This window comes from Nymphalis io, chromosome 9, assembly GCF_905147045.1.
Source record: "Nymphalis io chromosome 9, ilAglIoxx1.1, whole genome shotgun sequence".
Classification (NCBI taxonomy): domain Eukaryota; kingdom Metazoa; phylum Arthropoda; class Insecta; order Lepidoptera; family Nymphalidae; genus Nymphalis; species Nymphalis io.
In genome coordinates this window covers 25,001-36,619 of record NC_065896.1, presented here as the reverse complement: position 1 = coordinate 36,619, position 11,619 = coordinate 25,001, and the positions used below count along the sequence as shown (strand labels likewise).

Sequence of the window (11,619 nt, the reverse complement as noted above, 5' to 3'; positions counted from 1 at the left end):
TAACCAATCAGAATACAAGAAAAATATAAATTGTAAAAATGTAAAAATAATAACAAATGCGCGCGTCTACATTAAAAGTAGGGATTATGATTGGCGCGTAAAAACGCGTTCAGTCAATTCGAGCGGCGCGTGGAGTGAAGACGTGTTTCAAGAAGTCAGCAAGTTGAGTTGTTTTCGTTGAAGAATTGAAACAAATTGAAGAGAACATTGTTATATGCAGATAATAAATAAAAAAACAGCTCTTTTAAGAACTTGACATTACGTCATACTACGTCATTGCATGCTGCTTCTTGTTTCAAATAAACAGTTCTTTTCAATGCTATTCATTGTTTCAAACGATGACGTCATATAATGAGGCACGCGTGGCATGTGTATTCTTGTTGCTATGCGTACTGCTACACACCCATTCGAAAAAAACGAGTGTCAATTCATTCGCTGCTCAGTCGTCGGTAGGTAAAGTGGTTGCTTTCAAAGCTGCTCACTGTAAGTTCTTTCGATACTATTTCTATTTGCTGTGGTTATTTTATTGAATTGTATTAATTCCTGCGTAGAAATTAACGGTTTTTTGTATTTGGCAAATATGTTGATTTGAAGAAATATTGTTAGACTTGAGTTGATTTTGAAGTAAATTACATTTTGTGATTAAATCTGTGTCTTCTTTAATTTTTAACGCTTCTGATTCCTAATATCAGATGTGGGATAAGATTTAGCTCATAATTAGCCTCGTAAAAAACAAAGTAAACCGTTAATTTCAAATAAAAATGCCACTTTCGTCACGTGAACGGTCGGTTGAGATGCGTGATCGTTGCAGTGACTCACGTACTACTGTTCACCCGAGAGGTCCAGATCACGGTCAGTTAAATCGTGTCATCGCCGGAATAAATCTTGATCCTACCATGATGATAGCTCCGTGAACAAAGCGTTAGGCTCAATTATGTCGCGATTGACTGCTATCGAAGCAAATACGATGGTGGTGACTGGTGGTTCCCATGACCCGTCAACTTTTCGTGGCAACATGCCTCTGCCAAATGCAAACGGCACTTCCGAACCTAGAGCGCTCGTTGATGCGTTAGCTGAGTTGACGAAAAATAACCCCATTTATTATGTCTCCAATTTTGACCTGGCTATAAATATCTTTGAGGCTGTAGTACTGCAATGAAGTGGGCTGAAAGTGCAAATTGCTGAGATAATCTTCAGTGTTTTTCTCGCAAGGCTCATTGTTTAAGGGGCGCGAAAACTTGGTTAAATGAGTGGACTACGAATGATCGCTCATGGTCTTATTTTATTAGGGAATTTAAGTCCTTATGTCTGCAAAAGGTGAACTACGCGCAGATTCTTTATAAGGTTATAAATTCGACATCTGATAAGTTAATGTCATACGCCGAGTATGCGCGTCGTTCATTATAGCACGTCGTTCATAAATTGCATTAATCCGTGCCGTGCCAATCAATACAAAGCCGTGCTAGAGTACAGACTCTACTATGTATAAAAAATAACGAAAAAACATGGCGTGGCATTTAAGGAACAAGATGATTGTATCATGATTGAAACAGACGATGTTGCCTATCGCCCCATAGAATTTCTTAATAGTCTAAATTCTTCTCGTTCCCATCACATCATGTAAACTTACACTAAGAATCGGAACTTAAAACTCCAAAAGTAAACACCGCAAACGTCGTTTACAATGAGCTGCTAGAGTAATTAATTATAAATAGGTAAAATTTTCGGTAAGTTAAATAGTTTTGCATATTCTGATTACTTGAGAAAAAAAAATTGTACGCTTGCTCATTTACGAAATTAACTATGTTCAACGGCGTGGACGGATGATCGGGACATTGTAGATCGGAAGACATGCGTGAAATCAATTTTGATTCAACCCGTTTAGGTCACTATAAAATATATTAATTCAAACTACAGACATTCACTGTATAATCACTAATAATTATTAAAATAATATTCATCGATTTAAAAGAAACCCCGAAATAAGTATACTTTTTACGAGCTACAATGAAATTTCATGCATCTTATTTTAAAACCACACACGCAATACGCATTTTTAATTTACCTACTCATACTTATGGGCGAGCGAAGCCGCGGGAACAGCTATATCTATAAGCCTACTACGTTTAGTTCGGACTTCGGAGGCTGGTGTAGTTAAATAAATCGTATTTTATTAATTTTATAGTGGTATTTTTTAAAAAACTTATCATTATTGATATCCTCGTTTATGACAACGCAAATATTAAACCACTGGACGCAAAAAAATAAAGTTTTGTTTTCTGTACAGAATAGTATTTTAAGTGACTTAATCAAAGATTAGATTATAATAGGCTCGATGCGTATGTTTTTATATTATTTGTATTATATTTAATTTTAGGATACAATAATTCTCTTTCAAAACGATTACTTAAAAATATAATTTGCGTACCTATTTACCTACTTTTGTTCTAGTATACTAACAAGTGTACCTAATAATAACACGGCGAGAACGAAATGTATACATACAGAAGCCGAAACAGATGTTCCGTTCTAATTTTAAACTTGAATAGGCATTGAAGCGAAGCGTTATCGGCATTCGGCAATCGCGTGCCGCCGACCGCGTCCCGCATCCGGAGTTCCTGCCTGCTGCCGAGTGCCTGCCATACTGTCATACGTGCAAACGCATTGCAAGGACTCACTTCAATTCAATAATAACAATATTCAATAATGTAGATGGCGTGTCATTGCTTGTGTACGATTTAATTAAAACTCTCAAGACATTAGGTCATTCGCTTGTTTGTGTGAAACAAGTATTCGTATTTTAGTTTCATTTGATACAGTGAATCATAATTTTTCTTTAATTAAACGTGCTTAGAAAAAGGGTTTAAGCTGCAGCATTGTAAGTTATAATGTATTTATAGCCAAACGAGTCTTATTTAAGCTCATATTGATTATACCTAAATGCAGAACAGCCTATTCATAGCCAATAAATAATTTAGGTATACTTTTATACCTAGCATATTACGGTTAATTATTATTTTTGGTACTGATGGATAACATAGGTGTTCGCTTACAAAACAAATTTATATATGAGTGTATTTGATCAAGTACGTTGTATAATTTAGCACGATTGTTTACAGCATTACAGACTGAAATTCGTTTTAATAAATCATATCTCTGTAAGTCAACGAGCGAGACGACCCAATGGATTGACCCAGGCAGGCAAAGGCCTCAACTCTTCCGATTATTTATTAATGTGCTTTTGTGTTTATAGTTCACCTCGTGTTTGCGGTGAATGAAAACATCGTGACTAACGGCAACGATTATAATAAATAACACTAACAAAAGTAATTTAGAATTCGTATTCAAAACTATAACTCGTATTCTTTTTAATATGGTAGATGGCGATCAGTCGTTCAGTTTGTCGGGCCCTGTCACGAGATGGCTGGCGCGCGACTCTAACGCTGCTGGCGTGCACCGCGCTATTCACCGTGCGCGTGCCGCGCTCCGCTAGCCTGGTCGCAGAGTTCCCGCAGCACTCGCCGAGCTCACTCGCGCACTTCCTAGCCGACTTCTCGAACCATCCGCGCCTCTACACGCACATGTACTCAAAATGTGACAATAATTTGCAACTTTCAAGATGGTTTTAAATGTTATAAAAAAAGAAAATTGAATAATTATTGTGATAACAACTTAATTTGTTGAGCGTTTCTCAACTTTCCTTATGCAGTTATATAGACAAGCTGAGCATACAAAGTGACACGCTTGATCACGCCTTTCACAGTACTGGCTCATGGGGGGTCGAGGAGGAGATGAACAACTACACTTCTTGGAGGTACGTGGTGTCGTACGAGTGCGGAGCGCGCTGCGCTGGTCGCGTGGAGCTGAGTGCGCACGACGACGCGAGCCAGCATCGCGTACAAGTGCGGGACACTTGGTGCTCGAAGTTGCCGCTTCTGCCCTGGCCGCAAATGTGTCGTGAGTTTCATTGCTTTACTGTCTACTCTTAATTCATTTTATTTTTATACGATTATATATAGACAAAACTCAAATTCAGATTAGCAAAAAATTCTAAAATGAAATTATTGTGTACAGAAAATTCATTAACGGAGACGGTCGTAACGTCTCGAAGTGGTGGTGGGGCACGTATGGCAGAGGTGGCGCGCGTGCAGTGCAGCGTGCTCGCTCTGGCCGTGGGCTGCGACCCGGGCGCCGCGCGCCGCGAACATCTGCGCGCGCTTCGAGCGGAACTCGCCCGCCAGCTTTAATATCTATGGACATATGAATTAAAGAAAATACATTTATTATTTTTTTATTTTTATATTAAATCACACGTCATTTTAAACTAAACTAACAAGCTTACTCGGCCACGCGTTGCTGTGTCTCAGTTTGTAATAAATTGTTGTAATATTATACTTATTCAATATAGCGAAATTGAGATTTTCTTATAACTTCGGAGAATTGTAATTAGGTACAAAATTCATTTCACACTTCAGTGAAGTTTGTTGGAGTTTAAAGAACTTCTCCGCTAGATCTGGACTAGACTGGAAGACTACTTGACTAGCCCTTTGCATGCATCATGTTGAGGTCCACAATTATGTTTATATAGCATGGTTTTTCTTGAGCTTTTGTTTTTTTTTACTTTATTTTTACTAGTATTTATCTTTTTTTTTCTTGTGAGTGTGTTATAAAGTTGTTTAATAATAGTAATAATAGATTCTACGGATGTTCTATACTTTATATTTTATAATAGTGCGGCTATTATAAAACATAAAATGAAACAATAAGATGCCACAGTTTCCCATACTGTATTTAAAAACTTCCAAAACCTATATTAAACAGATAGGAATATTGCCATCGCAATGTAGAAATAATACACCGCCAATAGTTGTCACACACCGCCAATAGTTGTCACACACCGCCAATAGTTGTCACACACCGCCAACTAGTACTCAAAGGTATAATTACAATGCACTCAAAATATTTATACAGAATACTTTATATGTAACTGAATTCTATATGTGTAACTATTTGTACACAAGATATAAAGCCTGATATACTATTTGCACAGCTCAATTCTTCTCTGCTCTGCTAAGCAATAATGCATTATATGCTTTTTCTCATAAGAAATACTTCTAATTATATCTTTATTTTATTTTAAATTGTTGCAATAAAAGCCAAGATGGCCCAGTGGTAAGAACGCGTGAATCTTAACCGATGATTGTGGGTTCAAACCCGGGCAAGCACCACTGAATTTTCATGTGCTTAATTTGTGATTATAATTCATCTCGTGCTTTACGGTGAAGGAAAACATCGTGAGGAAACCTGCATGTGTCTAATTTCACTGAAATTCTGCCACATGTGTATTCCACCAACCCGCATTGGAGCAGCGTGGTGGAATAAGCTCCAAACCTTCTCCTCAAAATGAGGAGAGGAGGCCTTTAGCCCAGCAGTGGGACATTCACAGGCTGTTTCGGATCGGATCGGAATAAAATTGTTTATTGTCAAAAAAATGTTAACTTTAATTTCATTATTTTAAAGTGAGTGTATTAATTAAGTGACTGCAGTTTTTTAAATGTTTTATTATTAGATTTACATTCTAAAATTCTAAGTAGTGTTTAAACGATTTAGCGATAAAACTGTTAACTTAAATTCATTATTTAAAAGTGTTATTGACAGATTGATTTTGGCACATTGTCAAATGTGTCAAAGTCAATCTGTCTATGTCAACTGCCGTTGACTTTGTCAAATGACAAAGTCAACGGCATTGGTCAGTCATATTTTTTTATAGAATAAGAAGGCGGACAAGCATATGGGCCACCTGATGGTAAGTGGGTAGGTACCACCCACTCATGAGATATTCTACCGCAAAACAGCAGTATTGATATTGCTGTGTTCCGGTTTGAAGGGTGAGTGAGCCAGGGTAATTACAGGCATAAGGGTCATAAAATATTTATTCCCAAAGTTGGTGGCGCATTGGCTATGTAAGCAATGTTTGACATTTCCAGACAGTTGGTGACCACTTACCTCACTTACATCAGGTGATGTTGACGTTGACAGATTGACTTTGCCACATTGACATTGACAGATTGACTTTGAAAGATTGACATTTACTGATTGACATTGACAGTTTGAAAGATTGACTTTGACACATTGATATTGACAGATTGACTCTTTTAAACTATGTTCACTTTTAAATTATTAATATGCAACGAGCATTGCGCGCTAAAATTATAATATAAGGATTTTATGATTGCAAATAATACATTAATATAATCGAAATCTCGTTTAACTTGTGAGTTAAATTATTTCTGTCATAACTAATATTTTATTTTGTATTTGTAAGAAAATATTCAGTGCTTACTTACTTTTTGTACATAAGGACTAATGTCTTAAGTCTTTTTACACATAAAGAATAATACATTATAAACTTTGGTACACAAGGCATAATTTTTATACATAAGGACTTTTTGTACATAAGGACTAATTTCTTAAGACTTTTGTCACATAAGGCATTTTAAACTTTTGTACTTAAGGCATTATATGTTATATATGTTTTGTGCATAAGGAAAACTTTTATCTTTGTTTTAAGTTCAACTAACGTCATTTCTTCCATCAAGTAAAGCTTGTTTTATTAACTGGCCTGCTCTTCAAAACCTGCCTCTTGCCGATCCAAAATATGGTCTGCCTGGTAAGATAGACATAATTTTAGGGGTAGACGTTTATGGTATGATCGTGCTGGATGGTCTACTCAAACATGCATTGTTATCGGGTCCTATTGCACAGAATACCAAATTAGGTTAGATTCTGTCAGGTAAGGTATTCAATTCGAGAGTTGTTAACCTGCATTTACAAGTCAAGGAAGATCACCTCTTGAAACAATTTTGGGAGATAGAAATAGAGCCTATGATAGGGAAAAAGCTAACGAAAGAAGAATTACAGTGAGGAATTATGAAGGTCGATATAAAGTGAGATTACCATTTAAAAAAATTAGATATAGAATTTAAGTATGGAAAATCAAACGAAATTGCAAAGAGAAGACATCAATTATTAGAAAATAGATTACAAAAGAATTTACATCTCCTAGAAAAAAAGCAATTGATGACCATATTGAGCAAAATCATATTGAGGTCATTAAAAACAAGATTAAAGTTGATAACTCACATGCGGCTTATCTTCCTCACCACGCTGTGGTACGGGAGGATAAGGAATCAGACAAGTTAGAATTGTTTTTGAGGTTTCGAGTAAGGGAGTAAGCAATGTCTCTCTGAACGACACACTATTAGTAGGACCAAGATTACAACAAGACCCAACTCATTCTATTGAGGTGGAGAGCATATACCTGTTGTATTATAGCCGATTTAAAACGAATGTATCGCCAAGTTCCTGTGGATGAACAGGATGACGATTTTCAAAGGATTTTATGGCGTCTAAGACCTGATCAACCTATCGAGCACTTTAGATTATTGAGACTTACTTGACTACTAAGAGACTGCTTGTGCTCCATACTTGGCCGTAAAAGCCCTACAACAACTAGCTAAAGATGAGAAAGAGAAGTATCTATTAACTGCAAAGGTTACTCTAGAAGATACCGGTGGTGATACAGAAGAGGATGTATTGGAAATATACGAACAGATAACTAAGCTAGTAAAAAGTGGAGGATTCCAACTACAAAAATTTTGCACAAACAGCCAAAAATTTTCTGATTACATTGTTCAAGAGAGGAAAAGATTAAATCAATCATTTGTATTTAAAAACTTACTCCTTTTTTCATAAGAGAACCCGCGTGGTCCGAGGAATACTTAGTGAACTTAAAACAACGGCTTAAATGGTCTATGAAAAGATCTGAACCTGAAATTAATGACATTGTGGTAGTAAAAGATCAAAATATACTACCTGCTAAGTGGTTACTCGGTAGGGTTATTGAAAAATATTCTGGAAAAAATTGTATCATAAGAGCAGTTACCATTAAAACAAAAACAGATTATGTAAAAGACCATGTAATAAGCTGTCTTCTTGGTAAATTCTAATTGTTAATGTTATAATTGAGTGTTTGTGTTTTATGTGATAAAATTAAGTTATTTAATTTATAATTTATTAAGGTTTTTTTTTTCAAGTATTTTATGGAATTTATAAATATTTACTATTACTTAATTTTTTAATCTATGTCATGTTATTTATTTAGTTATAAGTTACAGAAATAAATGTTGCTATGGACATTTTCCGCATAATGTTTTTTGTAAAGAGATTATCTCACAGTGGGCGTTGATTAGATTCGTTATCCTTCACTCAATCTAATCTACATTTTCATATAAATAAGAAAGAACGGTATTATTCTAAAGAATTTTTATACTATATACATGATATATGTCAGAAATTGTACACTGACATTGTACATTTAAAAATAATATAGTGCCAAAGCTAATTTCAATAAAGTGTGTCTTCTCATCAAGTAAAGTGTGATTTAATTTTACAAAATACGTAATAGTAGTGAAAAAAGCCTTATCTATTTTTACATAAGGAATAATGCCTTTTATAATTTTGATTCATAAGACATAATGCCTTATTTACTTGTTTATGTAATTTGAACAATATTGAGACATAATCTAAGGAAATAAAAAAGTGTAATAAAATAATTAAGAATGTCAAACATAATAAGAGAAAATCCAAAAACAAATCAATAACAAACAACAGTTTAAAATATATATATATAAATATCAGATTTAATTACTTTACATTGCAAAGTACACAAAAATCATTGATTCACTTATCAAATAAATCAAATTACCAAAGAGTCAAGTATTAGACTTAATTAAACCAAAATAATAAATTGTTATATCCAAACTAAAATATTATAAACAAAATTTACTATTTGAACGAAATTAACAATATTTTAAGTTGAATCTAATTACTTAAACATTACTTTGAATACCAAATTTTTAGAATATAATATAATAAAAGTGTAATTTAATCATGCTCAGTTCTAACACAGCACTGATAGTAGATATATATAAAGTACATACCAAGGTACAGTTTGAAGTTAGTTCAGTAAAGTTAAACACTCTTTAGAGTGTTCAGAAATCCATGAAGACATCTTGACAATATATATTCTTTAATTAATCTTTAGAATAATTCTTAAGAGTAAAAATCCAAATTATGTCTTCAAAATATTATCTAAAAAAAATTGAAACATTGAAAACAGCCATCGATAAGAATAGTAGAAAATAATTGAAGAAAATAATCCACGATAATAACCATTGGAAATAATGGTTGAAAATGAGAAATAATTCCAGTTACAATCCAATTACGTCTTTATTACTATATTTTTTTTATAATTCAAAGACTTCCCAGATTATCCCAGTTATTTTTCCAAAAATAAAGAAATGCATCATGGAAAATATTTTCGAATTCCCCTGTAAAGAACCACAATCGATGTTATGAAACAGATCAGCTAAAATTAAGTTCAAATTTCAAAGAAACTCTTAAAACATATCACGAGTAGAACATGAATATTGACACATCCGTCCTTATTTAAATACTCCATCTAGGATTTAAATCAAATTTTCCAAAATACTAAATATTGTTCAAGGCAACAACACTTTTTAAACAATATTAAGTGTTAAATAAAATAAAAATTATTAATCTTCGAAAATAAATATAGGTAACTGGAACGTCAATCAAACACAGGAGCAAGATGGTGACTGATTTATTGCGAATATAAAAATACCTACATACAGTTATAATATAAAACCGTCCATTTTCCCCCTTTTTAAATTACTTAAACACTTAAAGTATAGCTATAACAGTAAAGTTTATATTCTTATTAATTAACAAACAGTATTTAAACAATATTTAACGGTATAAAAACTACATCTAGGTTCTAGGTACATATATACGTATGTATGTATATACAATTATACATGTATTATAATATATATATATACTTAAACTAACTAAACAAACAAACACCTCTTAAAATTAATGGGTAAGTTATCGTCTATTATATTGATATAACTTAACGGCGCAGGCGATGATGATCGGTGTTCGCACGGCAGGGGTAAGCGGGATAACGCATCGGCCGGACTGTTCTCGCACGAACGCACAAATTCTACCGAAAATTCGTAAGCCGATAACCGCGCCGCCCAGCGCTGCAAGCGACTTGCAGCCGTTTGAGGGATACCGCATTTTGGACTAAAAATGTAACTTAACGGTTGATGATCCGTTCGTAGTACAAATCGTCTACCGAAAAGATATTGATGATGTTTAATAATCCCAAAAAAGATAGCTAACGCTTCTTTATCAAGTTGGCTATAATTAATTTCTGCACTATTAAGCGTGCGTGACACACAGCTCACGGGGCGCTCGCTGCCGTCCGGGTAGCGGTGCGCGAGAACGGCGCCCAGCCCGTACGCGCTGCTATCCACCGACAACACCAACGGCCGGCCCTCTTCGTAGTGTGCCAGCACCTTATCCCCTGTCAATACTCTCTTAGCCTTAGAAAAAGCCGCTTCACAATCCGCGTTCCAATTCCATTCAACATTTTTTTTTAGTAAACTATGTAAGGGATGTAAAATTATACTAAGATTTTGAATGAATTTACCATAATAGTTTAGCATTCCTAAAAAACTCTTTAACTGAGTAACATTTTCCGGTCGTGGCGCATCGCATATAGCTGATATTTTTTTATTATCGGGGTGCAAGCCTAATCTATCTATAATAAAGCCTAAATATTTGACGTTAAATTTCAAGAAACTACATTTGTTTAATTTTACCGTGAAACCCATAGACCGTAACCGTTCCAGCACAGCTCGTAAATTACTCATATGTATTTGTCTATTAGAACCTGTCACACATATATCATCTAAAAACACTACCGTACCGGGAACCCCTCGGAGCGTCTCTTCCATAATTTTTTGAAATTTTTCCGGTATACATGATAACCCGAAAGGTGTGCGGCGATATACGAAGGTGCCGATATGAGTAGTAATCGCGGTATAAGGTTGAGATTCCTCTGATAAAAGGACTTGTTGATATGAGTGTTTCAATTCAATTTTTGAAAACTCCTCACCCCCACTCAATGCTGCAAACAATTCCTCTATACGAGGCAAAGGGTAATAATCACGTTTTAATTTCGGGTTTATCGTAATTTTATAGTCCCCGCAAATACGTATTTCGCCGCATTCCTTCACCACGGGGACGATCGGAGTTCCGTACTCCGAGTGGTCCACGCGGTAGGTATAACCCTCGCGCTCGAGGCGCTCGAGCTCGTTCTCGACGCGGCCGCGCAGCGCGAGGGGAACGGGGCGTGCCCTTACATAAACCGGTTCCTTATCCGTGAGATGCAATTGAATTGTTTTCTTACACGTACCTAACTTATTTGTAAACACTTCAGGAAATTCGTTTATTAAACAGTCTATAAAATTATCTTCTACAATTTCTTTTAACGTTATTTTTTTAATATTCAAAGCGCGCATCCAATCACGGCCCACTAAAGGGTGCGACCCATTTTCTATGACGTATAAAGCTAGATTTTCCGCCTTAATTTCGTTAAGAGTAACATTTACATTAATATAACCAAGGGACTTAATTTGAGTCCCGGAATAACAACGTAGAATGAGATTATCTGTATTAATTTTTTTA

The 11,619-nt window shown here is 35.0% G+C and overlaps 2 protein-coding genes across 4 annotated transcripts in view; one reads left to right on the top strand and one right to left on the bottom strand.

The window, feature by feature from the left end:
• Positions 1-2,587: 2,587 nt before the first annotated feature.
• Positions 2,588-4,413, top strand: LOC126770742 (uncharacterized). 3 transcript variants are annotated; one of them, XM_050490276.1, is made up of 4 exons: positions 2,588-2,763; positions 3,381-3,583; positions 3,764-3,957; positions 4,075-4,413. In XM_050490276.1, the coding sequence occupies exons 2-4, from the start codon at positions 3,381-3,383 to the stop codon at positions 4,245-4,247; spliced, it is 570 nt and encodes a 189-aa protein (XP_050346233.1). In that variant the 5' UTR covers positions 2,588-2,763; the 3' UTR covers positions 4,248-4,413. The 3 variants fall into 3 exon arrangements, with proteins under 3 accessions (XP_050346233.1, XP_050346232.1, XP_050346231.1); XM_050490275.1 differs by having other exon boundaries at positions 2,588-2,878; XM_050490274.1 differs by lacking the exon at positions 2,588-2,763 and adding an exon at positions 3,054-3,086.
• A 5,556-nt stretch (positions 4,414-9,969) lies between these two features.
• The window catches only part of LOC126770705 (uncharacterized), a 2,491-nt gene continuing 841 nt past the window's right edge, over positions 9,970-11,619 (bottom strand). The window contains exons 2-4 of the mRNA XM_050490217.1: positions 10,859-11,619; positions 10,335-10,453; positions 9,970-10,170 (exon numbers count right to left, since the gene is read on the bottom strand). The exon at positions 10,859-11,619 is cut by the window's right edge and continues 172 nt beyond it. Of these exons, the coding sequence (XP_050346174.1) occupies positions 9,970-10,170; positions 10,335-10,453; positions 10,859-11,619 (1,081 nt within the window). The remainder of the gene's footprint in view (positions 10,171-10,334; positions 10,454-10,858) is intronic.

Excerpts from the sequence above, each read along its gene's own strand:
- LOC126770742 (XM_050490274.1), top strand. Across the intron at positions 3,584-3,763 it reads CCGCGCCTCTACACGCACAT|TACTGGCTCATGGGGGGTCG; the intron begins GTACTCAAAATG and ends CGCCTTTCACAG. Across the intron at positions 3,958-4,074 it reads GCCCTGGCCGCAAATGTGTC|AAAATTCATTAACGGAGACG; the intron begins GTGAGTTTCATT and ends TATTGTGTACAG.